We start from the raw sequence: 27,933 nt of genomic DNA, 5'->3' as shown, positions 1-27,933 counted from the left end.
CGGTAGGCGAATGACCCTTAGTTATAGTCTTAATAAATATAATAATAATAATTGTGTTCAGCATTAATTTTTACGTAAGAAAAAACTCACTTGATATTTTTTACATTGTTTAAATCTATTGTACTGAGGACGAAAGACAATGCGTTTTCGCAGAATAACACGCGAAAACATAAACGACGCCGTAGCTAATACAGCTGATCCACGGTAACAGCCGAAATGACAGTCGTCAACGATGTTCTCTACCATGTATCACTCGTGACATGCAAACAAATTCTACATCAGCATCATTAATGCATCAAGGCACGGGTGAAATTTACACGGAAAAAAATCCGTTCATTAATTCATGAGAACAAGATCACGATTTCGTGAACTGAAGGATTTACGAAAACCGTGATCAAGTTCCTGAAGTTATGAATAATAAACCTCATATTCATGAAACCATTTGTGTTTCCAAAAAAACTAATTCGCGTAGTTTTTGTTGTGATACTTTTTCACAATTTGGAAATACACAGCCGACAGTTAAACGATGTTCATGATTGTAGAAGCTTATTCACGATTTTTGTGATTTCTCATCAAGTTACCTTGGTATTTTATTCACGAGTTTGCTATAGGATTTTTCTGTCGTTTTTATTCATGGTTCCAGGATTTTAGTCATGATTTTCGTAATATCTATTTCGTGGTATGTTAGTCATGAGTAGAGTGATTCATGTTCATGATTTCAGAATACTAGTCACGATTTTTGATTTTTGAGTAATTTGAATTATATTCCATTTGTCACGGTTTTCATAATTTCTATTCACGTTATCTTGAATTTTTAGTCACAAGTAGAGTGATTTATGTTCATGATTTCAGGATCTTAGTCACGATTCTCGTAGTTTATTTGCACGTTATCATGATATTTTATTCTAGAGCTTACTTTCGAATTTAACACGTGGAATGATGTGAGTGATGCTCATGACACCAGCAGTTTTATTATGATATTCGTAATTTCTCTTCGCCTTATCGCGATATGTTATTTTTTGGTTATTATTGCTTTTTGTTCTAGGAGTATCACGACAATATAAACAGGAACATAAATGTGGGTCTAATAAGCGGAATCTTGTCCCATGAACTATATCATGAACATGATTTGTGGCTCTATAAAGTATTTTTGGTGTTCAGCGCAGTTTTCATTTTCTGTCGAGACATCACATTGAACCATATCAAATGAATAGTGATGTTCTACGTCCCAATAGTTTTCTTATATCTACTGCTCGTTCCTCTTGCTGATCGCTAGCAGCTGGACATATATGACATTTCATGGTATAATACACAACCATGTTGCATGAATTTGAAAATGATAAGGGATATCATCTAAGTATCACAAGCACGCAAGATATATCCTGAGTCTAGTACTAGGAATCATGAACTAGTTCACGAACTCAAGAATAATATTTCATGATTTAGTGAAATATTTTACGTGCACGAATAGTCAGCCATGACTATTGTACTTGGAATCATGAACTAGTTCACGAACTCATGAATAATATTTGATGATTTCACGAGCACGAATGGTAAGTCGTGACTGACTATCAATAGGGATCTTTAGGGGTGTGCGGGTTAAGGTATATTCTGGTGCAGATTAGTACCGTGAGTTAATATCTCAGGTCTTTTTAAATTTTTTGGCCCGAAACTATTGAAAAAAACATTTTTTTAGTTTGTTTCCTTTTAGGACAATAACACATCCAAACCCATGCGACTTGCACGACTCTATAGGTTGCCTTATCAAATCTACCATAGTTTGCAGATGAAACTTGGGATGGCAGGTTGCTAGCGGATTGACAAAGTACCAGATCATGCTGTGTGGGGTTCTGTCCCGGTTAACAATGAGGCGAACGAGATATTTGCAGATACGTCATTTAGTAGGACAACTGTCAGTTTGCTGGTTGAATTTAATTTGGTTTTTTTTAATTTAAAAATCATAAAAGAATAATTAAGGTTTAAGAATGATATAAGTGTACTCGTAAGGACACCCGCTACCAATACATATGAAAAACTGGCACAATTTTTCCAAATTAAAGATCCCTATTCATGAATGCAAAAATAATATTCAATATTTTATGATTTCGCGAACTATTCCACAAGCACGAATGGTAAGTCGTGACTTTCAGTTCACGAATACATGAATAATATTCTATGATTTGGTGAACTATTTCACGACCACGAATGGTAAATCGTGGCTATTATATTAGAAATTATGAATAAATTCACGAATACATGAATAATATTTCATGATTTCGTAAACTATTTAACGACCACGAATTGTAAGTCGGGATTATTATACTAGGAATCGTGAACCAGTTCACGAGTACATGAATAATATTTGATTATTTTGTGAACTATTTCTCGAGCCCGGATATTGGATCGTGACTAATATGTTTAGAATCATGAATAAGTTCACGAGGGTTGTATGGATTCATGAATAAAACTCCGAGTTTCGTGAAATAGTTCATGAGAGAGTATCCAGACTGTCTTGATTTTCAGAACTAACGTTCCTAAATCTATGAATAACATCATAAGTCAACTTTTGGTTTTATGAATAATGTTCCTAAAGTTGTGTACTAGTTCTGGTACAGAAAATCGATTTAGTAATGACATGGCAAAAACATGACTTAAGTTCACAAAACAAAAACAAATATTTCCACTAATAAAAGCGTTATGCGAGCGTTACTGAAGAGAAATTGAATATAATTATAAAAGCCATCATTTTTCATGGTCCAGTTTTCGTAACGTAAAAACATGCTTGTTCCAGAGTTTATGACACTTTATTCACGATTTTGGAAACAATTTTTTCCGTGTAGTATTAGTGACAACGATATGTAACGATATGATATGAAGCTGGTTCAACGCTTACATACTTCTTAAAAGCATTTATGCTTTACATATTCATTCTGGGCTAGTATATAGCAAATATAAACCCAATATAATTATAATGTAATTCTGTGAGCTTATTCCCTTGTGCTTCTCCTCTTAAGAATCGGCATGTGGATTGCTTCCGAACATATCCAATACAGCCTAGGCAGCAAAGTGGAGTCAATCACCGTTCTAAACAGTATTTTGTTTTTATTTAGACTTCAACTTCATTGGTCATGCGCTATTTTTGAAAATTTGACAATAAATCATACACATTTCGGAGATATAATTTATTTACAATTCATGAAAAATAAAATAATAATTAACGAATATTATTCTGCTCTTTGCGCTAATATTCTTTTTCGGTGACGAGTAATGGTCAGGTTTACCCTGTGCTGCTTACTTTGTCTGCCTTCTCCCTCACTCGTACTTGCGTCGATGTCGTCGTCGCTAGGACAGCTTTGGTTTTCGCTGTTAAATGTTTGGTATTTTTTTGTTTTTCTTTGTCTATTGCTTCCCTAGGTATGTTAGCTATTGGTTTGGGGATACCGTGGAGTATTGTTTGTCCGGCATTTATTAGCAGATGTCGAAGGTTATTTGTTGGTTGTAGCAGATAATTTTTTTTTAGTTGTTTCGGTGCATGGCTTATCGTGGTGTGCCGTCTGGTTATAGAACGTGGGCGTCTGCCTAGAGGTATGTGCATAGCGTTTCTTGGATGTAGTTATCACCTTGAGAGATTGGTTCAACCGCATTCGCACCCCCCGAACATCGTAAAAATGCCAGGGAAAAAGTTACTCCAAATATCATTTGTTACGGATTCCACTTTTCCATATTTCGACACGAATCTTCTAATATAATTCGTACTAATTCGTACTAGTGCCAAATCGTGGAGGCAAATTTCCATAAGGTCGTTGTCCATATACTATCCCACCTCACGCACTGCTGGTTTACGATGAGTCCGCGTAATGTCAATCGCGATTGTGTTCTCCCGTAATGGGCAACATTTATTTTGTAATTCACTCATTTCATTCGCAGTTGGGGGCAACGGGACTTTGTTGTGTGATATATAGGATGAGCAGGGCGGTCGCCCAGAAGATACCCATATAAACCAAAATTTTAGTCAGTATTTTATAAAAGACTTCGTCGTATATTTATTCGCTGCGGAATGTTTTTCAAAAAGGCACAACACAATTAACAATATATTTGATCAGATTTGGCAAGCTTACACTTTGCATGCAATATTTACTCGAGAATTTGTATTTATTTGTTGAAGTATTTATACAATCAAAAGTTCACACAATCTTATTTTCACATATTTACATTCATTTACGTATTAATTTCCTGAGAATCTTCTATCGTGATATCAAAATAAATCATTCGATGCAATACATATTAATATTTCATTTCTACGGGACGTTCATCTCATTCTGGGACAATGCGCTCTCGAAAATTGTTAGCCATAGCTATGCCAACAATGGTGCCGATGACGGCAAACAGCACCAATCCCAACACCAACATTAACACCAAATCAACATCCGCACTTTTCTGCCTAGGTATGTTGGTATTGCTATCATTCATTTCACGTCTGACCGCATTCAGAACATCACATGATGTATTCTTACATATAGAATCATCTGTAACCTGGCTTAAAGTTACACGTTCCGCATTCGAAGCTAAATTTTCCAGCACCACTGTTCGATTATCCCCCACTGTAACACGGATCCTGACTGGCTTGTAGTTCTTTTGCAGCGCCATTGGTTCGTGTTGTATACACCAGAATCGATCGGAATTGCGTTTAATCGTCGGAACTAGAAAGTTGTAGGCATTGAAGCCAGAGCCCTGCCCACCGCAAAATATCACAAACATCAAGCTAGCGAAGTTACCGGCTGGCGGCTTCACAACTGTAGAAACGAACAGACATCCGGATGAATCGCTCAAGGCTTTAAAAAACGGTGATTCTGACCGTTGTTCTAGAAAGAATGACCGTGGTTGCAGCAAGGTAAAGTTGAAATGTTCCAGGGTGCAGGTCGATTGTAACTCAAACGGTTGTGAGCAATCGTTCAGCACGCAGGGATGAGCTATGGCCGATGTCCACGTGAGCATTCCAAGCAGTGATACAACTGTAGCCAATGACATGGCGATCCTGTGTGTACGGTACAAACTGAAAAGGTTTAATGACTGATGGGGCGTGTGTGTGCACAGTCGCCCTGTGTGATTGTCCTTTGTAATGGATCTTTAATGAGGGTGGTCGAGAAAAGTGTATTTCCATGGTTAATCGTGTAATGAACACTAACTATGATAGAAACTATTATCATGTGATTAAGGAAATGGCCTGTTTCACAAGTTCGAAAAAATCGAGATTTTTTATTGTTTTAATCGATAAACTGATACTTAACAAAAAATATCTTTGAAAAGTCATGCCGGCGTGCATATGAATTTCATAGTAGGGGAATGCTAATCGTTCGTTCACTCGGTTTTTCCTTATTTCAGTTCTAAGAATATTTTGAATTTGCGGGAAAAATAACAAAATTAACCGATTGAAACGAAACATTGTTTATTTTATTTCACAATGGATTAATTTAGTAGTTTAAAATCGGTTTAAAATGGTTTTATAGCACGTTGAAATAAACTCGTTTTATAACGAAATATGTGTACCAGGCAAGTAGTTTTACGATCTTGGGATTTTGTCCAACAAACGAAACTAGGCAACAATAAAAAATGTGAGCAAAATTTGAGTGAAATGGGCCATTTAAACAAATGCCCCAAAGCGATTAAAGTTTTGTATGGGGAATATATCTATTTTTTCATGTTTTTTAACCTTTTCAAAGTAATCGACTTTTTCAAAGTAATCGAAAGAATTTAAAACTTGGTAGAACTCGAGCACACCATGACAGGCTTAAAAAATATAGGGGAACCCGGAGCTATTCGGATCTACCTAAGCAAATCGCCCTTTTAGGTGGATAGATGTAAAAGAATTTTATCGATCAAAGGTCCTAATTGTTAGTTGAAACCACAGCTACATTTTTGTGCCATAAAAGTTTGTTTGCCCCACTACATGGCAGTGCTAGCCGACGATTTCCAAAGCTCTACGTTTTCCATCCGTTTATAGTGTAGGGGTAATTCAGACCTCCCTATGGGGCAATTCAGACCGTCATTTTTTTCAAAATTGAATTATTTTTACTTATGAAATAATTATTGAAGAGACTTAAAAAGCAAAAATAAATAAATTGCGTTACAAAAACTTAATCTGGTTAGTCACAGCTGTCGGTTGGCGAATCATGTATTTTCTATGCTGTGACGTGTGCAATTGTGTGCGTAGCAGCAAGCCGCTGAACGGTGGTTGATGGAATAGGGGGTCCGAATCAGAGACACCAGGTATAAATTTCTAATGCTTATATTTCATAAAACAATGTATTCATTTGGCTTCACCGACCAGGATTCTGAATCGGTTCTTGGTTTTGAGCAAGAGTGCAGCAACATTAGCGGAGTTCAAAACACTATGTATTTCACACGTAAAATCTGCTTTGTAGACAGATTTTTTGAGTTTTTATATTTTGGAGTTATTTGAATAACTATGTAATACCACGAAGATTGTATTTTTTTTCTCTTCTATTATTTGCATTTAGTCACACTAAGTTATTATATTCGCTATGATGATGATGGATTTTTGTTACTTGTTTATTAAAGTTATTAAAAAATAATGAGATGTCTACAAAAGTCTGAGCCACGCGCGCGCTAAGCAGATAGAGACTAACTTGAAATCGAACATGGTGACCAGCACTAAAAGCTCATCGGGTTGAATCGAAGCTTTTAGACTTTTGTTGTGATCAGGGTCTGATTTGATGATGGAGTTGTGTTGACTTTGCTCGACAATAGAGTTAAGTTCGGTTATTGCTGCGATAGTGGTGATAACGGAGTTAGCTCGTTGAGTATGGGGCTTGATGACTCCTTCTGATAACTACTAGATATCGGGTTCAATTCCTGATCAATCAAGGATGTTCTCTGATAGGAGTATCCCTTGATTGCCTTGGGTTAATGGTAGGAAACTTTCAATAAAGGGGTCTGATGTGGATGATATAACTCGATCGGACTCTGCACTGCCACTAGGCTCGTCACTGCTCACCTTAGCAGGTGGTAGTACCGATGTCTTGGTCAGGCGGGAGGAGTCTTACAGAGCATTATCGGAAATGGAAGCTATTGGGTTCAATTCCCGATTCTATCAAGTATCTTCCCGGAATGGAAATTTTCTTGATGGACCCTGGTTGTTGGCGGAATATTCGAAATGTATCTGGTTACGTTCTTTTGAAGGAAAGCTATGTCTGCAAATTGAACCAGTCCGTTTCTTTTTGTTAACTGGTTTTGTTATGGATCAAAATATTAATTATCTTTTAGATAAATCGTTCAGCTCACACCTTTGTGGGGGTATGAGGTGGGACCATCATCATCATCATCAAGAGTTATTAGCCAAGACATCCGAAAAAATTAGCCAAGACATTCGAAAAAAAATGAATAGAAAAACCCGTTCACTACCTTTCAAATATCTTCAAAATGAAGACATGTCTTCACAGCCAACATCGCTGGTCCGAACAGCAAAGTACGCTCATTTCGCTCAAAAGTAGTGAGCGTCTTGAAAATATCTTTGTTTTCACCGAAACAAAAATCATTCCATCAAATAGGAGCCTCAAGCTTTCCAAAACACTTAACTGTTATATTTTTCAACTTTACTGAGAATAGCAAAAAAGTAGAACACGTTGTATCTCCTTTCAAAAAAAACCAAAGAATTAAATTCAGCTGTCAAAATTAATGTTTTAGAATAGCGGTTCCACGAATGTAAGACATTCAGAAAGTCTTACGATTTTCTGAGAAATCGAGAAGGTCCGAATTACCCCCACGGTCTACATAACCACGGGTGAAAAAAAATAAGAAAAACCCGAAATGTGACATTATAAATAAAAATGCAATTTTTAAAAACTTCTTTAAAGACACGGTAATGATTGTCATAGAAGTTAAAACCATCAACGAAAAGAAATATTTTCCATTGTAATATTTATACTGAAACACAACAGCATTAACTATAACCGCTAAACACTGTTTTGAATTCATCCGTCAGTGTGCTGTGTCTTACATTTAGTTTAAATCTTAGTGATAAAAATAAAACTCCGGTTCGATGAACGCCCCGTTCTATGTAGTGCCCATAAAAGAAAAAATAAGAAAGAAAAGAAGAGAAAACGAAAATTGGGATATCTATACTTTGTAACTGCGGAACACAAGAGAAGCAAATAGTGAATATTTAGATAGTCCATATTACCCCCACTAACTACAAATTGTTCTACCCCGCTAAAACATTTTCATCTATAAACTTATTCCTACCTATTGCAGTGAAACATTTACAATAGGTCCAATTACTATGATGCCACCCTATTTTCAGAATGAAAGTAAAATTTTACCCTAGAATATCCCATATTTTACATGCCACATTTAACATCAGCGGCAGACATGAATGCTGATTTTGGTTTTTATCATTTTGACTTGATTTGGCTACCTGTTCCTTGTATACACAGTTTCCCTATACTGTGCCAGATCGTGTAGTCCTACCTCGATTTTGCATTATTCTAACGCTGCTGCGCCCAAAGACGTGTTATAGGTTGTTATGCAGAATGGTTTTATTTGCCTGAGCCTATCTGTCGAACATTATCAATAATGAGTGCCTGATATGATGGAACTGGATAAAGGTCCGTAAGCCTAAGTTTCATCTGCGACAACTAATACGAAAAGGCAAGCCACTAGGGTGGGACAAAAAATAGATTCGAGCTCCGAGCAACTTTTTAGGTACCATTTGAGTCTTAGAACAATTGTGCAAATTCTTAGCTCGATCGATTTTTGCGCCCACTGTTTAAAGTTTACGTGGGATTTTGCATGGGAAAATTAATTTTCACAAAATAGTTCCTCCAGGAGTCGCCCACTACTACCTAAAAATAAATGGTTATGTGGCTTTTATAGGAAATTCAACAAAGTAACAATGTCTCGAAAACCATGTAACGATGTGACGCTCGAGAAAAAAATTATTAAGCAGAAACCGATTGTTGATCTGACGATTGATATAAGCAGTGCTATGAAATTTCAAAATCAGTTACCTATTTCTGCTTGCATTTGCCGAAACCGACATTCAGATTCAACGCCTTCCTCATTCATTTACTTTCCAACTGACTGAAATTTCATGCAGAATCGAATGCTTGAGTGCAGAGGAAATATAAATTCATTCACCAACCAAAGCATTCATTTGTTATTATGTCGACAGTTTGAAGGCAGAAGTTAGCATCTTCTACGTTTTCGAGCATAAGTGAACTGCAGAATCTATATCTGGTGCACTTTTGATCAAAAATTCCCCTCAGAGCTAGTATAGAAACAAAATTCACTTTGCTTCTGAATCCGAGCATGTCCGAACCTGAATGCGCTGCGTCAGGAGAACTAATGTCGAGGGAAACGAACTAAAAATTTCATTCATCGCAGTGGGCATGAATTGAATTTCGTTTTCTTTCAAGTTCACGCAGGGATGTCATTTTTTTAAGCTCTGGATATAAGATTCTTTTTTTCTTGCACCACTGCTGTTGGTTGTCCAATTATAGGCAATTTTGTTTTAATCTTCTCTTAACGTGTCTAAATCATTTATCTATACTGTTTGGTCGCTTCGCAAGAGCTTTGAGGGATACATTGAGGCTTCTTTTGTACATAATAAGAGAAAGTTAAAAAATTTGTATATTATTCGACCGTCAGCAGTAGTGATGCTATGAAAAGTGAAATTTTCAACAATCTTCAGAGCATCAATCGGTTTTTTTCATAATAACTTTTTCCACAAGCATCAGATCGTTTCGCGGTCTTCTTGACAAATATCCTAAAAAAAAGTCCGACATTTATTTATTTTTAGGAGGTAACCCGCGACTCTGGGAAGAATTATATTGCAAAAGACGATTTTCTCATATGAAATCCCATGTAAAGGGCGAACACGAAATTATTGCGACACATTCAACAGGGCATAACTTTTTTACCATTGGGTAAAAATCAACCAAATTTTGCACACTTTCTCATTGATGTGTATTGTTTACATGCTGTCAAACTCAAAGTCATGTTTTTCGATTCAACGAAAATGGAGGTGAACCAACGCGAGTCGAGAGAACAAATTCTTTCCAAACACCTGGAATTTCCTGACCTGTTGCACCGGCAGTTGAGAAAAATGTTGAACATTCACCATTCAACCGTCTCCAGAGTGTTGAAGCGGTTCCAAGAGCCATTGACGTTGGACCACGGCAAAGGAGCTTGAAGAAAACCGGGACCGGAGAACAAAAAGACGGAGGGAAAGATGAAGCGGATGATTAAAGCAAATCCCAACGTCTCAAGCCGTGATTTGACTAAAAAGATCGGCATGTCGCAGAGCTACGTCCAGAATGCAAAGAAGAGAGCTGGACTACATACATACAAGGTACAGAACTTCCCAAACCGCGATAAGCGGCAACAATCGACGGCTAAAACTCGGGCACGGAAGCTCTACGAGAAGATGCTGACAAAATATGGCTGCTGTGTGATGGACGAAGAAACGTATATAAAGGCCGATTTTAAGCAAATTCCGCGGTTGGAGTTTTTCACCGGCAAGAGCAAGTTCTATGTGGACGACAAATTTAAGAAGAAGAAAATGTCGAAGTTCGCCTCCAAATATCTCATTTGGCAGGCCATCTGCTCTTGCGGACTGAGGAGTGAGCCTTTCGTGACAAAGGGCACAGTAAATGGCGAGATCTACAAATCTGAGTGCCTCGAGAAGCGCCTTTTGCCGTTCTTGCAGCAGCACGACGAAGCTCCGCTATTTTGGCCAGATTTGGCATCATGCCACTATTCTAAAAGTGTCCTGGAGTGGTATGGGGCCAATTCTGTCCATTTTGTTCCAAAGGACATGAATCCGCCAAACTGTCCGGAGCTGCGCCCGGTGGAGCAGTACTGAGCAATAATGAAGCGGCAACTTCGGAAGAGCAAGAAGACAGTCAAAGACAAGAAGGACATGTTAAGAAAATGGAAAAAAACTGAGAAACTGGTACCGGATGACACTGTAAAGACTGATGGAGGGCATCAAGCGAAAATGCGTTCAATTTTACACTCAAGGCTCCATCGATTAACTTTTCTTTTGATTTTTGAAGTAAATATATGTATAAAACTACCCTAAAACTTTGGTTTGATTTTAAACATTATAAGAAAATTGGCATGACATTTTCGGTGTCGCAATAATTTCGTGTTCGTCCTTTAAACTTTAAACCGCGGGCGCAAAAATATAGTTTCACCAATCGAGCTAAAAAATTGCTGAGTCGTTCTGGGAGCTAAATTGGACCCAAATAGTTATTCGGAACAATTTTTTTTATCATATAACCATGTCCCACTCTAATGGCCACGTTATTTGACCGGAGCCCTACTTGTGTTTTTGCCATGCTTGAAATTAGTCCATCACAGGTTATAAAATCAAAAAAAAAAAAGAAAGAAAAGCTTGTAAATTTTTTTAGTGATATTGGATCATATTAACACGTGCCCCAAAACGAATCTATTTCTAATTTTGTTTTCCGTGTTACAACTCGCAAGATTCTCCTCGTTCTCAAAGATCGGCGAGCTACTTGCTTACACGCTTCATTAGCACCTACTTTCCGGCAAGTTTTCAAGTTTTTTTTCTTATCTTACCAACAAACAATAAATTTTTTTTTTAATATATGCGAATATATTTTTGCTGATACTCCCAGTTGCTATGTACAGCTTTGATACACAGGCGTCGGAGGAAGTAGTCTATCGAATGCTCGGTGTTTTTGAGAGAAAAAAAATCCGCATTCAATACTCACCGGCATTGGATATCAAACCGGCAACAATGTTGATTTTTTTTCGGATCACTATTTCGAATGATTATTGGCACAGCAAAGCATGCCGCTAGGCTTCGCTGATGAGTCTAAGGGCGCGTACTCTTGGGCGATGGATAAGAGTGGGAGATCCGAGCGAGTGCTGGTTCTTTGATCTCTGAGTCTCATGATTAATAATCATTAGATCGAGTGTTTCGGCGGACAGCTGACATGGATGTTTCTTATTAGGCTACGAATATATTCCCCACTTTATAGATCAATTTACTGTGTCTTAACATTATCCATGCATACTAAAAATAATCTATATTTGTTTAGCGTGCACGCGACAAACACGTTAACATACAGATGCTTGAGCGTTTCGCGGTCATCCACGCAACCTACACTCGCGGTAGGGCATTGCAAATTTTTTTTTTGATTCTCAAAGGCCAATTGTGACAAATGTCAAAGTAAGCTCAGATGGCAAATTTCACATCATTTGGACAGTTCTAGACTCCCGCCCACTTCCTTTGAAATTTTTGAAATTGGTGCTATGGGAAAATATGGAGAAAAATATATTAACTGCTATAACTTTTGAAGTAGCAATCAGAAAATTACAATTTATACCTCTTTTTAAAGGAAATAGCATTGGAATGGAGATATTCCTGTTTCTATATAAATACGGGAAAGTGGGATACTGAGTCATTTTGACCCCAAAATCCCATATTTTTTAATTTTTCTGCTCCGTGGTGCAAACCATACATATTTTGCAGTTTTTCTAATATAAAAAAATCTCAGAAATCAAACGAAACCTTTGTCCAAATACGAGAAGTTCGGGTTATAGGGCTTTTCGTCATTCATATTAAATTTTCTCGTACATATATCTCTATTTTCTTCATTAAATTTTCATAAATTGTACCTTGTTGAACGTGGAAAATCCTAAGGAACAAAATAAAAATAGATTCGTTACCGGTAACATTCAGAAACATCAAATTATCTGCCATATTTACTACTTATAGTGAAAAATGCGCTTAGGAATCACATGAGAAAAGTTCCATACTTGGAAAAATAGGTGAAGTTGAGGTATTAGGATATTTAATGAAAAAAAACGTGGTTTCTAGAGTAATTGTCACAAAATTTGATGTTTTTGAATTTTAACGCAGACGGATCTTTTTTTGTTGTATTTTTAAGAATTTTCCACGTTCAACAAGGTAAAATTTATTAAAATTGAATGAAGAATAATAGAGATATATGCACGAGAAAATGGCAAAATTTAATATAAATGGCAAAAGGCCCTATAACCCCAACTTCTCGTATTCCGATAAAGGTCCAAAAGGTTCCGTTCGATTCCTGAGCTTTTTTCACATTAGAAAAACTGCAAAATATGTATGGTTTGCACAACGGAGCAGAATTTTTTTTAAATAGGGAATTTTGGGGCCAAAATGACCCAGTACTCCACTTTCCCGGATTTTTCTAGGAACAGGAATATCCATTCCAATACTAAGGTTATTTTCTTTAAAAAGAGGTATAAATTGTAATTTTCTGATTGCTACTTCAAAAGTTATAGCATTTAATATATTTTTCCTCCACATTTTCCCATAGTACCAATTTCAAGCGAAGTGGGAGGGAGTCTAGAATTGTCCAAATGATGTGAAATTTGGCATCTGAGTTTACTTTGACATTTGTCACAATATGAGAGAAGGGCCTTTGAGAATTCAAAAAAAATTGTTTTGCAATGCCCTAACCCGCGGTCTCGTAAACATAACATCCCAGTGATAAGATGAACGTCCCAGCATTTATAAATTTTCAAACGCGGTCTCAAGTGTCAAGCGCTCGCGCGATCATGAATCGGTCACTTCCGGAAGCCTCTATCCTCGGTACTAGCAGTGTAGGTCCATGAATTCAATTGGATTAATTAAAAAAGAAAGCTCTCATATGCACTGGACAACACGTTCCATGGCGACATGACCGGGAACTCTACTGATATGGAAGAACTTATTTTCTTCTAGCATCCGAACCGTACACTAAAAATTATGTATCACATTCACGGTCCGCGCGCGATCATCCAAAAACACACGCGAATATGCGAAAGGACACTCGGTTATAAAATAGAATACATACACGTTAGCACACGAGACATACAAACGTACACGTGATCGAACACGCTAACGTAGAAACGCTTAGATCTTTCGCGATGATACACGCAATCGCGAAGTCTCTACTCCCGCATATATCTGAACTGTACAATGAATATCACATTCAGAATCACGGCCTGCTGCCATTGGTCTTAAGCAGTGTTTTAGTGGGTGACATTTCCCGCCTCGTCTGCAATTGTAGTGAGTGATTCTGACGGAGAGCCCTAGTTTGTTCAACGCTTCAGCCGATCTAGCTCATCGTTAACGCATCCGGGCAGTTCGAGCGTAATACGAGCTTTTGGACCGGTTTGAGATCAGTTTCACTTTAATCTGCGTACTGCACCCTAGCATTAAGGGGTTATATGTAAAGTTGTGTCTCGAAAAATTGGAAAAAAAATTATTGCATATTCTGATAGTACATACTTTCGAAATAATCTGTGCGGAAATTCCATCCACGAATGAAGTAAACACATTTTTGAACGCGATTATCTCGGAATGGAGTTTCTTGAAAACGGACCGTTATTGTGAACGTGATATCTCAAAAACTACTCAACCGATTTTCATTTTTTTAATTTGTTCTTTTTTACGTTTTAACGACATTCAATTAGCTAGAGATTACTGGGTAGGGAAAGTTATAAAACTTAGAGCCATAGTACTCAAGTGAGAGCAAGGATGTGAAGTAAACAGATCGGAAAACTAGAAGTGACAGGGTCATTAGAACAGGCTTAATATCGTACGGGCTTAATTTTTGCCTTCTGTTAATGAGGGTCGAGCTTAGGCAGAATAACTACGATTCACCCGAGTTCACTAACATGTGTCCTTGATAAAGGTAGACGTATCTATCTTTACCGTGACAACCGGCAAAAATTAAGCCACGCAAGATCACCACTGAAAACCTGTCGACGATTAGCATCAATCTTAATGATGATTGCTGCTGTTCATCTTTTAATTTGTTCTTTTTCACATTCTCGTGTACTTGAACAGCTCCATCCAAAAATTTTCGTTTTTTTTGCAATAAATTTTTGTTTCAAATTTTGATCACCTAAAACATCGATTTTATTGTCAACAGTTTTTTATTGCAGAAAAATATTTGTTTTGGGAAACCGCACCGTTTAAGTACACAACAATACATTTTTCTTCAACAATTTTCTAACTATTTTGATTTCAGTTGAGCGGTTCGTCTGGCAGAGGGTTCACCGCAAGCTTATGTGAAAAAATCGCTTCTGAGAAAAGAAGTTCAAAAAATGTTTGGCTAAATCATCCAAAAAAGGTGAAGATACCCTTGTTCGGAAATTGATAAGTGTTCGATAGAATATACGAAAATTCGCGAATTTTTGATACAGTTGAATAACTTATTCTCGATACTGTTCTAAGTTTCTGCTCCACTACAAACCCCTGTTGAGACACGTCGTTCACTGTGATTGAGCATCAAAACAACAAAAGTTTCAGAGTTAATGTTAAACGCAGTGTAAATGAAATTAAGATAAAATGACTAACAACAGACACAAACGCGCTGTCAGTGACGAACCAAGTGGTGTCGATAGCATTGTTTCAGTTGTCTCTTCTGTTTCACGAAAAAATCACTTCTTACCTCCCAAAGCAGGCAACCCTTAAGACTTTGGAGCATCTCATAAAACGGTACAGGTCTGCTCCAAATTTCAACCGATACCTCGGATCCTTTGTCTACTAGTCCAGTCTAGTCTACACATACACAGCCAATACATGTGGCGATCCTGGAAAATTGCAGACGTTCGCCTACAATTTTTCTTGTCAATATTAATGTTTATGGCACATTTGCTATGTGACACAATCATTAAAGCGGCCAGGTCAACTGTTCACTGTACAAAATAAAGATGATTAAAAATTATACGGCCATCAAATTATTCATTTAAAGAAGAATTTAATCAACGAATTATTTTGAACCTTGAATAAGGAAGAAACGTGGACAACCATACCTACCGTTTGAATTCGATAGGGGTTTGATGAATCGGTGGTAGTGACTTGGCTAAAAGGGTTAATGTCATTGCTTTGGTCCTAAGTTCCTGGGATGGGACATAGGTATTTAGTCCTTTCATGGCTAATAAGCCTAGGTTATAGCGCCTTTGCTCGCTCTCAGAAATAACTAAAGAACAAAACTGTCGAAATCAAGTAATTAGTACTAGCGTAGGTATCAAGAGGAATCCCATTCCAATTCAGTAGAATGGAATAACAATATATAATATTATAAATAATACCAGAACGAGCTCACCGGTAATGAATACCCGTCGAAGCTGATACAGAACCAGACGCATCCATCACTGCTGCTCTCTTTGTAGTGCTGGCGGGACTGACTGTAGATCGGCCGTGATCCATCGGTGACCCTGAGTCCTCCTATAGACTCCAGACGCAAACCCACCCACATTTGTAAGTGAGAAACAAAGAACCATGTCCCAAATGCTTGTTCCACCCGTTCGGTTTCACCAGAATACGAGTTCCTGAAAGTTCGGGAAAACACGCAAACCTTGAATTTGGTGGTTGGTCTGTATTGACACTTGGTGGTATTTCCCAGATTGGTAAGGTATCAATTTAACAGATTCGACAAGTTTTCGTTCCATTTTGGTGAGAATTTTTTAGGAAAATCTTCACTTTTTCTTCAAACTGGTATTTTTGTTGCCTTACTTTTTCGGTTTTTGTTTGAGGGGTTGAAAGAAAGGCCCCGCATCGGGGAACGACGGCCCGTAATGTGGGGAAAAAGGTTTTCACTTCTCACCCTTTTTTGTGTGTGGTTTTGGGTATCAATATCGCGTCAAAACCCAACGGGGAAATTTTCGCATAGGTAATGCAGGGATGGGAATAATGACGGGATAACTATTTAGGTAATGAAAATATTGGTGAAAGACCTTTTTTGCGAAAAGACGAATTTTTTGGCCGCTACTGTTATGTACAACCAATTGAATCGCTTGCGTCCAAAAGGGGCCAACACACATTCATTTTTACAGGATATGAGAAGAACTTCTGCATTTCCAAATTAACATTGTTTTTATCGTAGAAATACATTATTTTATTAGTAGTCCATTGACTCATGTTGTCTAAAAAAATAAGATCATTACATGCAGTCTTCCCAATTCAACAGAGTACACAATGTTCGCTCTGGTTCTGTGCTCATATTGAACCCACATTTCATACCTAAACAAGTGCACATGTTCGCCAGCACAACCGAACCCCATGTACGTACACGATGTGCGCACACACAGGTTCGTTTCTCTTTCTCACTCTCATCATCACTAGTTTTGACACTTTTTGCCCTGTGCGAATTGTTCTCGCACTCGGTGCATATTCGTAATTGGGGTATCTTGCGCCAAAAAGGGGGCAACCCACAATTCCCACGTCCTTTCCTTATCTTTCGTTTCAGAGTAATGGTGTCTTTGGCAAAATTGTTACAAATCATTTAGCACTTTATTTGATAGTTACATAGCTCAACATTCAATCGATAGGGCGGCTCTTATCATCTTTTTAATGGAATGAGTTAGAAAAATGGTGTCTACTACAAATTTGTATATCAGGTAATTATAAGTATATCTTCAGAAGATACTAACTTTGTAGGTGCTACAAGTTTTGAAATATGACACATTTTTTAAAACATAATTTGTAAGTTGTATTTTTAACTAAAATTGCTATATCTCGAACCACACAGGACCTAAAAAGTTTGCACCTTCAGAAGATATATTTAAAGTGATAAGACGTACAACTTTCTTGAAGACACAACATTTTAATCTAGCTTTTCTAAAAAGTCGATAACAGTGCCGCTCTAGCGACTGAATTCCAAACTAGTATGGTGCAATCAAATAAAGCGCTAGGTGCCATACAGCAAACTTTTCAGAAGACATCATATCTCAATAGCGAAAGATAATAATTGATTCCACGTGTTTTTATATAGCAAAGTATTATATCGAGTTCACCGATACGTGAGCTACATCGTCATAAAATTTACAGATGGCGAATCGATAGACTATTTTTTTAAATCCTCGGAAAACGAAAGAGAACACTCGAACTTCTATAAGATACAATATGGGGTTATCCCCCTTTTGAATGCCAGCTAGTACTGGGGTTACCTTTATGGTCAACTTTGACTGTTCATAGCAGAAAATCTAAAAATTAAAATATATAAATTAATCTCTCAAATGACAGTCCACGCGGGTTACTTAGAACTTTTAAAAAATGCAAAAATACCGATTCAAACAGGGTTGCTATGATTAATAATAAAATCCACTTGTTTTGAAATCATGCTGCTTCTTTAGTTAATAACTTTTCTCAGCGAATTTTCATAAACTTTTAATGTTCCACGAATGTGTTCAGTAGAAGATTACCTTTAGAAATATATAGTGTTCTGATTAATTGATTGATAAGGTGATTTTTTAAGATTTTTTTCAATGTTAACCGATTTTCCATACAAACTTCCATATAAACTTTGAAATTTTTGGAGGGTCCGTAGACACAACCAATCGGTACCAAAATTTGCACAATTACTAAGGACCATCAAAGGAATCAGAAAAGCCTGGTGGAGCTAAAAGTCAAAAATTGAACCAGTCTAATACACACGCTCTACTGGAAAACTTTCTGGTTGAATAAAGGGGACACGTGTCCTCTCGTGTCTCCCTCTGGAGCCGCCAGTGACCATTCTAACGATCGTTTTAATCAATCCATCAGCAACAAAACACCAAAGCCTAACGATTTTCTTTTGCTCCCTCTCTCTTGACCAGGCATCATTTGCGGCTCGGAACCAGACCACACCTCACTGACACGGATTCGCCGCTCACGGGAAAGCCTCGACTCGGGTGAAATCGACCCCTCCGAAGAGGAGTGCATCGAAATCCTCGAGACAACCTCGATGGACGAAGAGTACCGGATGCTACAAGCCGATCTGTGCTTCTATCCGCTAACACTGTCCGGTTCGGCGGGTGCAAGCAATAGCGGCAGTATGAAGGAAAAGGACAACCGTAGCGCGAAATCTGTCGAGGTTGGTAGCGGTAGTGGATCGACATCATCCACCGATGGCATCGTTAGCGATAAGATTCGCTATCGTGAGCAAAACATGAACAAGGCCGCCATCATGATGGAGAAGATTTGCGTTCCTATCGAGTACGAGGATGATCTGACGGACGGTGGCGATGAGGCGACCGGTGAGGATGAAATTGACGCAATTACACCCGTTGTGGGTGAAGACAAGACCATCCTGGATGATGGTGATTTGACAACGCCGTTGGCTGAGACGAAGGATGTTTCAGCGACGACCAGTACGAATTCTGTTGTGCCAAGTACCAGTAGCCAAAAAAGTGATCAAAAGAACGAAATCATATTTCGGAACTTTTTCGGCGCCACCAAAAATGCCATTTTTCGAACGGCGCAAAGCATCATCGATAATCACGAGAAGAAGAGTGCAAAAAATAAGGAGAAGGAAGAGGAAAAGGTCAAATCACCGACGGAAATTTCCAAGAAGCGCGAATTTAATGTTTTACGATCGCGAACGAAGACCAAGGAAACCAACAACGCCGGTTGCAGTTCAACTGGATCAAACGCCAACAACAGTAGCAGTAGTAGCGGCGGTAGTAGTAACACAAACAATCTGCTGTCCCCGGATGTGCAACCGTCGCCAAAGATCGGCTTCAAGAGTCTTTCGAAATCGTCGTCCACCAGTTCACTAAAAGCACCAGGAATAGCCGTAGCGACATGCCCCAATCCGAAGAAAATCATCGAACCTCACATCACAGACGAACGGGGCCAAAGTGGTCTGCTGAGGTTTTTCGAATCGCCGGTTTTCAACATACACTTTGCCGTCCATTACCTGTTTTACTCCACAGAACCAGGCGTCCTTAGTTTTATTGGCAACAAAATTTTCAGCTTCCCCGACGTCGAAGTCGACCTGTACATCCCACAGCTGATTATTATGTACATGCAGATCGAGGAACTGTCTGAAGTGCTGGATCCTTATCTTGTCTACCGATGTCGACAGTCCGTAGATTTTTCCCTGCGGTGTATTTGGTTGCTAGAAGCCTACAACTTCAACATGGGCAAGGGAAACAATTCCACTCGGAAGCATTTGACACTGCTAAGAGAATTGTATCCAAGGCGCGAACGAAAGCAAAACCTCAGGCCACCGATGGATTCTGTGATGGATGCGTCGAAAAAGACTCATCATCGATCCCAATCGGATGCAACCGGTCTGATGGGATCACTAACGCTAAATCCTATCGTCTTTCCGGCCCCTTCCAGACCTCTTAGTCTCGGGGATCTAAGCAGCGGACGCGCCTTCGACAATGGTTGTTTATGCTTCGAATCCGTTCGTGGCGCGGTGAATGATCTGCTCGGACAACAGACCGTATGCTATTGTGGAGCCCCGAAGTTAGTCCCACAGAAGGAGTTTATGAAATCTCTAATCGACATCGGTCGAATGTTGACCGTTCTGCAGACCAAAATCGAGAAAACAGCCCGACTACGAATACTCCTCAACTTGATTAACAAGAATCTTCCAGCGCGTGTTTGGCTTCCACTACATTCCGAGACACCACATCACGTGGTACGGATAACTGAAGAGAAAACGGCTGTCCTTAATTCTAAGGATAAAACTCCCTACATTATCTACGTGGAGGTTGTCGAGGTGAACGACATTTACACGTCCCCCGTCATTCCGAAACTGATGCCCACGCTGAGGCATACCAAGAGTGAGGAACGTTTGGACAGCGGAAACAAACCGAACGGGACAGCGGATCCTAACCAGCGAGATTCGAAGATATCTGATTGTTCGTCGGGAGAATTGTCGACACCTAGTTTAACGTGGGGAATGCTAGGAGGAATGTGCGACTATAGCTTGACGGATGATGACGTGTGGTCGGCGGAAGATGACGAAATAACGGCGCAATACCTGAATCTACACAAGACCCTGTCCGAGCGGGACGCTATTTCACAGATTTCGATGGATTCCTATGATTCGCGGGATCATGGTGAGTAACTTTATTGTAGTGAGTCGTTTACGGAGAAGTAATTCAAAATGTACCTTTCAGGAGCCCCAGTTCTCTTCAACGTAGACGAAGAGCGAAATCGCCAATGTGCCAACTTGAACTCTGAGAACACAAAACCATTCAGCTTTGATCCGGATGATCCTTCGGCTGCCATTCTGAAGGTACGTTTTGTCATGTCTATTGCATAGATGAAGTTTCAGGAAATAACATTGGTTGCAATTGAACAGGAACCCTGGCACGAAAAGGAGAAACAGATCCGTGAGAGCTCGCCCTACGGTCACTTGCCAAATTGGCGGCTACTTTCGGCAATCGTCAAGTGTGGCGACGATTTGCGACAGGAGCTAATGGCGACGCAATTGTTGGAGGTAAGTTTGATATTACTGTTGGGCCCTTCTCTGTGGAACCTATCTACGTTTTCTTGTTCGAACTTCTGCAAAAAATGTTTGCTGGACTGGAAAAATATTCCTTTTGTGGGAATCTAACACGGGGACAATCAAAAATAAAATTCGTTTTCGTAATATTTTATTACTTTTTTATATTTCTGCTCTTCGCTTCATGTGTTGCCCATATCGACTGTTATTGCTCTCTATTTCACTGACTTTTCTGTAGATGAAATGATCAGCAGATAACGACAACCTTTCAAAGGCTGTTACACCTATAAGCAATATCTTCAACTGCGGGTCGTTCTCTTGATCGCACATAATCGAGTTTTTTACTGGCAATGAAGAGTTCGAACGGCTTTCGGAAGCCAAAAGGTGTTATAACCACTGTCTTCGGAAAGTCTGCGTGTTCAACCGGAATATTATAAATACTGAATAAATAAAGTGTAGTAAAAAAGATGGTTTACCTGAAATCAGTCCTTGGATGACTGTCGGAGTTGAATTAACCATAGCTCGAAGTTTGGTTGTTCCGTCGATGCTTTATAATCGTAAGTCGGTCTAATGTAGATAGGGAATCCGATAGAACATGTATGTATGTTAGGGTGGCACGAGGATGTATGAAAAAAATTAAATACCGCAGAACCAAGTTAGAAAAATTCGTAATTCTTCAACGACCTCCTACGCCAAATCTGAATCAAATCTGTTGGAGCATGTTTTAGCACAAATGATTCTAAGTTTGTATGGAGTTTACTATGAGAAAATAATACATTTTCATTAAATTCATAAATATGCCGCTAGGTGCACCTGAAAAATACATTGTATGCTACATTCTATAGATTCAGTCAAGTAGAACAACTTCTTCTAAAGACAGTTCATAGCTATGACAACTGGTTCATGAGTTATTGCAAAATTAAACTTTCGTTGCCCTGAAGGTTATGAAAATTGTACTGTCTCTGGCTACCCGGCGATCTGAACCTTCAATCAAGTGAACCTTGACATATTTGTTGTGATCACCAGTTTTACTGTTGGTGCAAAGCAGAAATATAGTCCAGATGGTGTCGTCCGAAACATGTGATCTAAAGGACTTGGGATCGAATTGTGTAATAGAATTATTTTTATGTAATTTTTTTTGTACAATAATATACATTGAGCAAATTAAAATTGAAACGAGCCAGAAGCGGGCAAGATTCCCGTTATTTTGAAGCTCAACCGATGTTCACCATATCCATGTGGAGCTGGAACTGGAACTGCTATAGAGTACCCCGTAAACTTAAGGTTAATTGAGTAAGCCGGGCAATATTTGCCACTATACGCCACTATAATCCGGCCATGAAGCACGATTTGATTTTAACCAAAACTTAACGAATTATCCAGGGATTAAGATTAGAGTAGCTTCGTGAATATAACGTTAGAACATAAATTTACTAAAATAAAACAACACTCAGAAATAACGGTTACGATTTCCCTTATTACTTTATTTGAAACTAACAATTCTACATAATAACGTTCCCGCTTTACAGGCAGCAAAAAAAATAATTAAATATTAAAATTTAGAACCGAACTCATGTCCTTCAGACTGTCTATTTATGACGCTCGCATCTGAACTATAAATCCGCCTATGTTGATAGCTGCCTAATCCGGTTTATGACTAGCATATCACGGTTAACTTGATTGAAGTATCAGCCAGAGTATCCAGATAAATTCAATTTTCACCAACGATGTAGACAATTAAGCACAGTATAAAGAATAACTTTTGAACCAGAAGTCACAGCCTATTACACTCTTCGGGAAAGTTGTACACGGTACTCATATCTACCGAAATTAGCATAGCACATATTTTTAGAATACATAGGAACGTGTCTACGAAATATTGAATAATGTGGATCGTTTATCCATGTTAAATCACATACAAACTTTAAACCACTTGTGCTAAAATATAGTGCAACCTATCAAATCAACATTTTGCATGGTTGAATGAGGTCGTATAGCGAGTAGTTTTAAATCGGTTCTACTGAATTCTAAAATTTGTGCCACCCTAATGTATGTATGTTTATTTCAGCTTTAACCACTTAGGTCATTCGCTGGTTTCACTTGTTCGTATATGTACATGTCATTTCGTTGTGCTTGAAATCGTTTGGTTCTTCTTGTAGTTTTAATCGTCTCCGTTCCCTGATCGTCATGTTTCCGGTCCTCCTGTCTTCCTTCCGAGTAGTGTTTGACATTTTCGGGTTGTTTCCTTTTACTTTTTATTGGTCCTTGAGAAGGTTGGCGTCCTATAAGAAGGTGATTAGCGTTTCTTTCCTGTCTAGTTCGTTGGATAAAGTGTCCCTTCTATCTGCAGTTTAATAAGAGGTGTTCAACAGAATTCCTTACCGCACATGCTTCACACTGTGGGTCGACCCGCGAAATTGTATGCGCGTGTATTATTTTGATGTGTACGATTCTCTGTCGGGATAGCGCTCGTTGTTCCAATCTGTCAACCCTGTCGGTCCATGCTTGAAGTGTGTCTTTGATCTTTTGTAAGTGTCCGGTTTGTTGTCTGCTCCAGTGCTGATTGAAGTTGCTTAACAGTGTCCTGGTACCGAGCAGATCGTGGTTCGCATATTGCTACTGTTTCCGACTGTTTGCAGGAACGGGTGCTTCTTTCGGCCGCTTTTCAAAGCTTTCATTACCGACAGGGAGTCAGTGAAAATTACTGTTGGTGTACTCTCCGCATTGTTGGTTATTGTCAACGAAATCGCTGCGGCTTCCTCCGAGAATGCAGAGCATGTCGCGGGTTGCCTATAGGAGAGTCTGATGCCCTCTCCGCTTAATCCTACTCCTAGTTCTTCTGTTTTTGATCCGTCTGTGTACATTTTGTTGTGGGTTCGGTACTTTCGATTAAACGTTGGTGTTCTGATCTGTTTTTGTTGGGGGAATCTCCTGCGCGAATCGGGTCGAATTCTACGGGTTTCGCGTTCCACTGCCGCCTGTTAACTCTCTCTCCGGTGAATTCCCAATATACTTCGTTAGCTAAACACCGTCTCTTCCTTATGTACGTTCCATCCACCCCAGAAATCGCTTAGGTATCACTCTTGCCATTGCCCATCTGAAAGGAAGTACTCCGGCTTCCATGCATGCTGTTTCCGCTGGTGTACTTGGTTCGACGCTGCTCCGATCGTTTTGTTATATCAAGGGGCAAAGATTTGGCTGAGTCCTTCGCGGTTTAAGCCAATGCTAAATATAATCGCGTTGCTAATCGTTATTGCAGTCCCCCTGTTCCATCTCATGTGTCTCGTGCCGATGGTTCTCACCAGTTGATTTCGCCTTTAGCAGCTTTTTTCGGGCTGACGGGAGTATTGAACGGTCAATGACTATCCCAAGAATTCTTGGCTCCTTCCGATGGGATATTGCTATTGGTAATTTAACAGGTCTGCCGGTGGTCAGGTGCCAATAGTTGTAGTAGTGTAATATGGCGCATTTGATGGCGACTGTTGAAGCTTATCGAATCGGCCCACCTTCCTACTGCGTTGACTGCTGCTTATAGCTTGATTTGTAATCTTTTTAGTCGCATCCCAGTTACGATTATGATTATGTCGTCCGCGTAAACAAGTATGCGTATTCCTTTTGGTAGCGTTGCGAAGATGGAATTTATGCTCACTAGGAAGAACGTGACGGTTAGTACGGATTCTTGTGGTGCTCCGCTTTCTTCGGTGCATTTTTCAGACTGCGTTCCCACTACGCAGTCCCTGAATGATCTATCTTTCAGATATTCGCTTTACTCTCCATTCTCGCAGTTACTCCTTCTCCCCGCACTGTGTTGTACGCCTTAGCGATGTCCACCGATTCTATCACATTTGCCCGAATGACATTCGCCCGAAAGCCATTTACCCGAATGACATTTGGCCGAATGTCACATAAACCCGAATGTCATTTGCCCAAATCCCATTCACCCGAAAAACGAATCGATTTTTTTATACTGAAATACAATTTTTATTTAAGTTTACATTTAATTCTAAGAAGCAATTAACACTAAAGATATACCTGTTAAACGGTGAATTCTATCATCTAGTTTGTATGATTTAACTAGTGTCTCCAGTTTTAGGTCTTTTCGTGAGCTCTTTAGATTTTTTAGCTGTTGGTCCCGCTTGTATTGTATGTAAAACGTTCCGAGCAAAGTCGACCATGGTTGTTGGCCATTTGACCTAAGACCATTGGTCTAAGTGAATATTCTATGCTTTGAAAGATATTTGGCTTAAAGCTCGTTTCGAATAAAGGTCAATGGTTTTATGGCACTTAAAAAGTTTTTGTCACATTGCGCATTCGTTTTGATTTCAGTACAGATTCATATAAATGTTTGAAAGAAGGAATCAAACCCCAAGTTAGAGTACGCCGGGCAAACGAAAAATCAATAGTTTGAACATAGATTCAAAGAACAGCTCTTGAAAGAAGGAATCAACCCATATGTTTTAGTTAACCGGGCAAATGAGCGGATCACCAGTTCACCTGCGAACCTATTTGGCACACAGATTCAAACGGCTGCTCATGTTTGAAAGAAGGATTCAGCCCCTAAGTTTGAGTCAACCGGGCAAACGAATGGATCCCCAGTTTATTTGCGAGAGCTATTTGGTATACAAATTCAAAGAACTGCTCATGTTTGAAAGAAGGAATCAACTCTTATGTTTCTGGCAAACGGCTGTTGATGTTGATGCCGCGAACGAATCTTGTTCCAAAGATATCGGAGGTGGTGGAGTGAACTTTTGCTCTCAGCCGACAGCAACCGAGAAATCACAGCAATCCCAATCAATACCCAGAGTTGGTGACGGGAATTATGCAGAATTCATTAGGGTTTATGCTCAAAACTGTTTTCTGGGCTTGAAACTTCTTTTGAGATTTAACTGGCGGTGGTTTAAAAGATTGGGATGATAATGATGTCGCTAATAGTTTTCTGATTCCACGTGGTTTCCGAACTCGTAATGGCGGCGTTGATATATAGTGTGATTAAGATGGGCGCATGGTGATGTTTGATTTTTAATGACACTGATACATTGTTCGATATGCAATTCTTCGTTTGTAAAACTGCGAAACATCGATTCAATATCCGACATTTCATGAACTGACCAAAGCAACATAACCTCAGAGAATGGCTATAGAAGCATGCTTGTTTGTAGGACATTAGTATTATTATTTGGTTTTATTGGAATTGAAGCAATGGTAACTGGTCTTATAGGCATAAAGTTACCTTCTGTTGGATTTGGTTTTATATTTTGTTTGAGGTAATGCGGTATTCGGGCAAGTGGTCTTTTCGGGTTCATGGCATTTGGATAAATGGTTCATTCTGGTTAATGACATTCGGGTAAATGGTCAATTCTGGTAAATGACTTTCAGTCGAACGTCATTCGGGGGATTGTGATAGAACCGGTTCAGCAGTTAATTTTCTTCCAAGTACGTAATCAATCTTTGGTTTACCATCCATTCCATTGTTTTACCAATGCACGACAGGAGATTGATGGACTGAAAATCGTTGGTGGATCGCAGAGTTTCGGAATGAGGACTACTAGCGCCGTCGTCCATGACTGCGGGAATACCTTACCATTCCTTACCTTACCCAGATTTCATTGAAGATGCTCAGTAGCGCTCTTTGAACGGGCGGTGGAGTACTTGTTAACATCGGGTAGCAAACTTCGTCGATACCGGTGGATTTACTTTTGCTCGTTGCCAGATCGGTTCATGTGAACGGCTTGTTGTACTCGGCTTCCGTGTCAGCCGAAAAAAGAGGTTATTTTCAACTCTGTCTTTCGCTTTCTGGGTAGGAATTTTGCTGAGAGAACTGTTTCGGAGGATATTGAAGCAAAGTGTTCTCCCATCTTTTGAGCGAGTAAGTCTGGGTCGGTGGTAGAGATGGTCGGGTTTCAATTTTTTCGAACCCGAACCCGACCCGAACCCGAGAGCTTGAAAATTGAAAAACCCGAACCCGACCCGAGCCCGACATTAAAAAATTTGAAGAACCCGCACCCGACCCGAGCCCGAAAATTTTAAAATTAGAAAACCCGGACCCGACCCGTACCCGAGAATGAAAATTTTATAAAACCCGAACCCGATCCGACCCCGAGCATTTTAAAATTTGAAAACACGAACCCGACCCGAACCCGAAAATTTTTAATTTGAGAAACCCGATCCGAACCCAACTTGCTAGTACGGAGAATCCTCCAAAGATTTCGAAGATTTTTAATTTTAGACACCCTAGCTCATCTTAGAGTAGTAGAATCACTCGAATTTGAAGTAGCACCATACGCGTTGAGTTATATCTGCCTATGGCAAAACGAATCACTGGCGAGTAGAATCCGCATTTTTATTTGCTATTATTGAACGTCGAATTTGTAATGTTATGAGAAACTTACAAATCGTCGATATCTTAACCGGAAAGTAGAATAAATCGGTGGCTAACTCATGGGGAAGCAAAAAACTTAATGGTGATAGTTTCAAACTACCTTGCCCGTACCTAATCAAAATTTCTAATTTTGTATCAAAAACCATTCCTGCAAGGCAGTTTTATATGATTTATCACATGTATTAAATTAGCTATTGTAATTGGCCACAGCAGTACCACCAAATTTGTGATTTGAATATATGGGAATTGGTAAATCGTCCCCGGATACAACGCCCTTTTTAGTCAATGGTTGAAATGCATCTC

The 27,933-nt window shown here is 39.1% G+C and overlaps 1 protein-coding gene across 1 annotated transcript in view; it reads left to right on the top strand.

Annotated features, from left to right (window-relative positions):
* Window positions 1-27,933, top strand: part of LOC131688509 (uncharacterized) — a 314,553-nt gene that overhangs the window by 273,380 nt on the left and 13,240 nt on the right. The window contains exons 6-8 of the mRNA XM_058972805.1: window positions 18,625-20,862; window positions 20,923-21,041; window positions 21,108-21,245. Of these exons, the coding sequence (XP_058828788.1) occupies window positions 18,625-20,862; window positions 20,923-21,041; window positions 21,108-21,245 (2,495 nt within the window). The remainder of the gene's footprint in view (window positions 1-18,624; window positions 20,863-20,922; window positions 21,042-21,107; window positions 21,246-27,933) is intronic.

This window comes from Topomyia yanbarensis, chromosome 3 (genome assembly GCF_030247195.1).
Source record: "Topomyia yanbarensis strain Yona2022 chromosome 3, ASM3024719v1, whole genome shotgun sequence".
Lineage (NCBI taxonomy): Eukaryota > Metazoa > Arthropoda > Insecta > Diptera > Culicidae > Topomyia > Topomyia yanbarensis.
The sequence above is the reverse complement of the archived record's forward strand: the minus strand, read 5'-3'. Positions and strand labels throughout refer to the sequence as shown.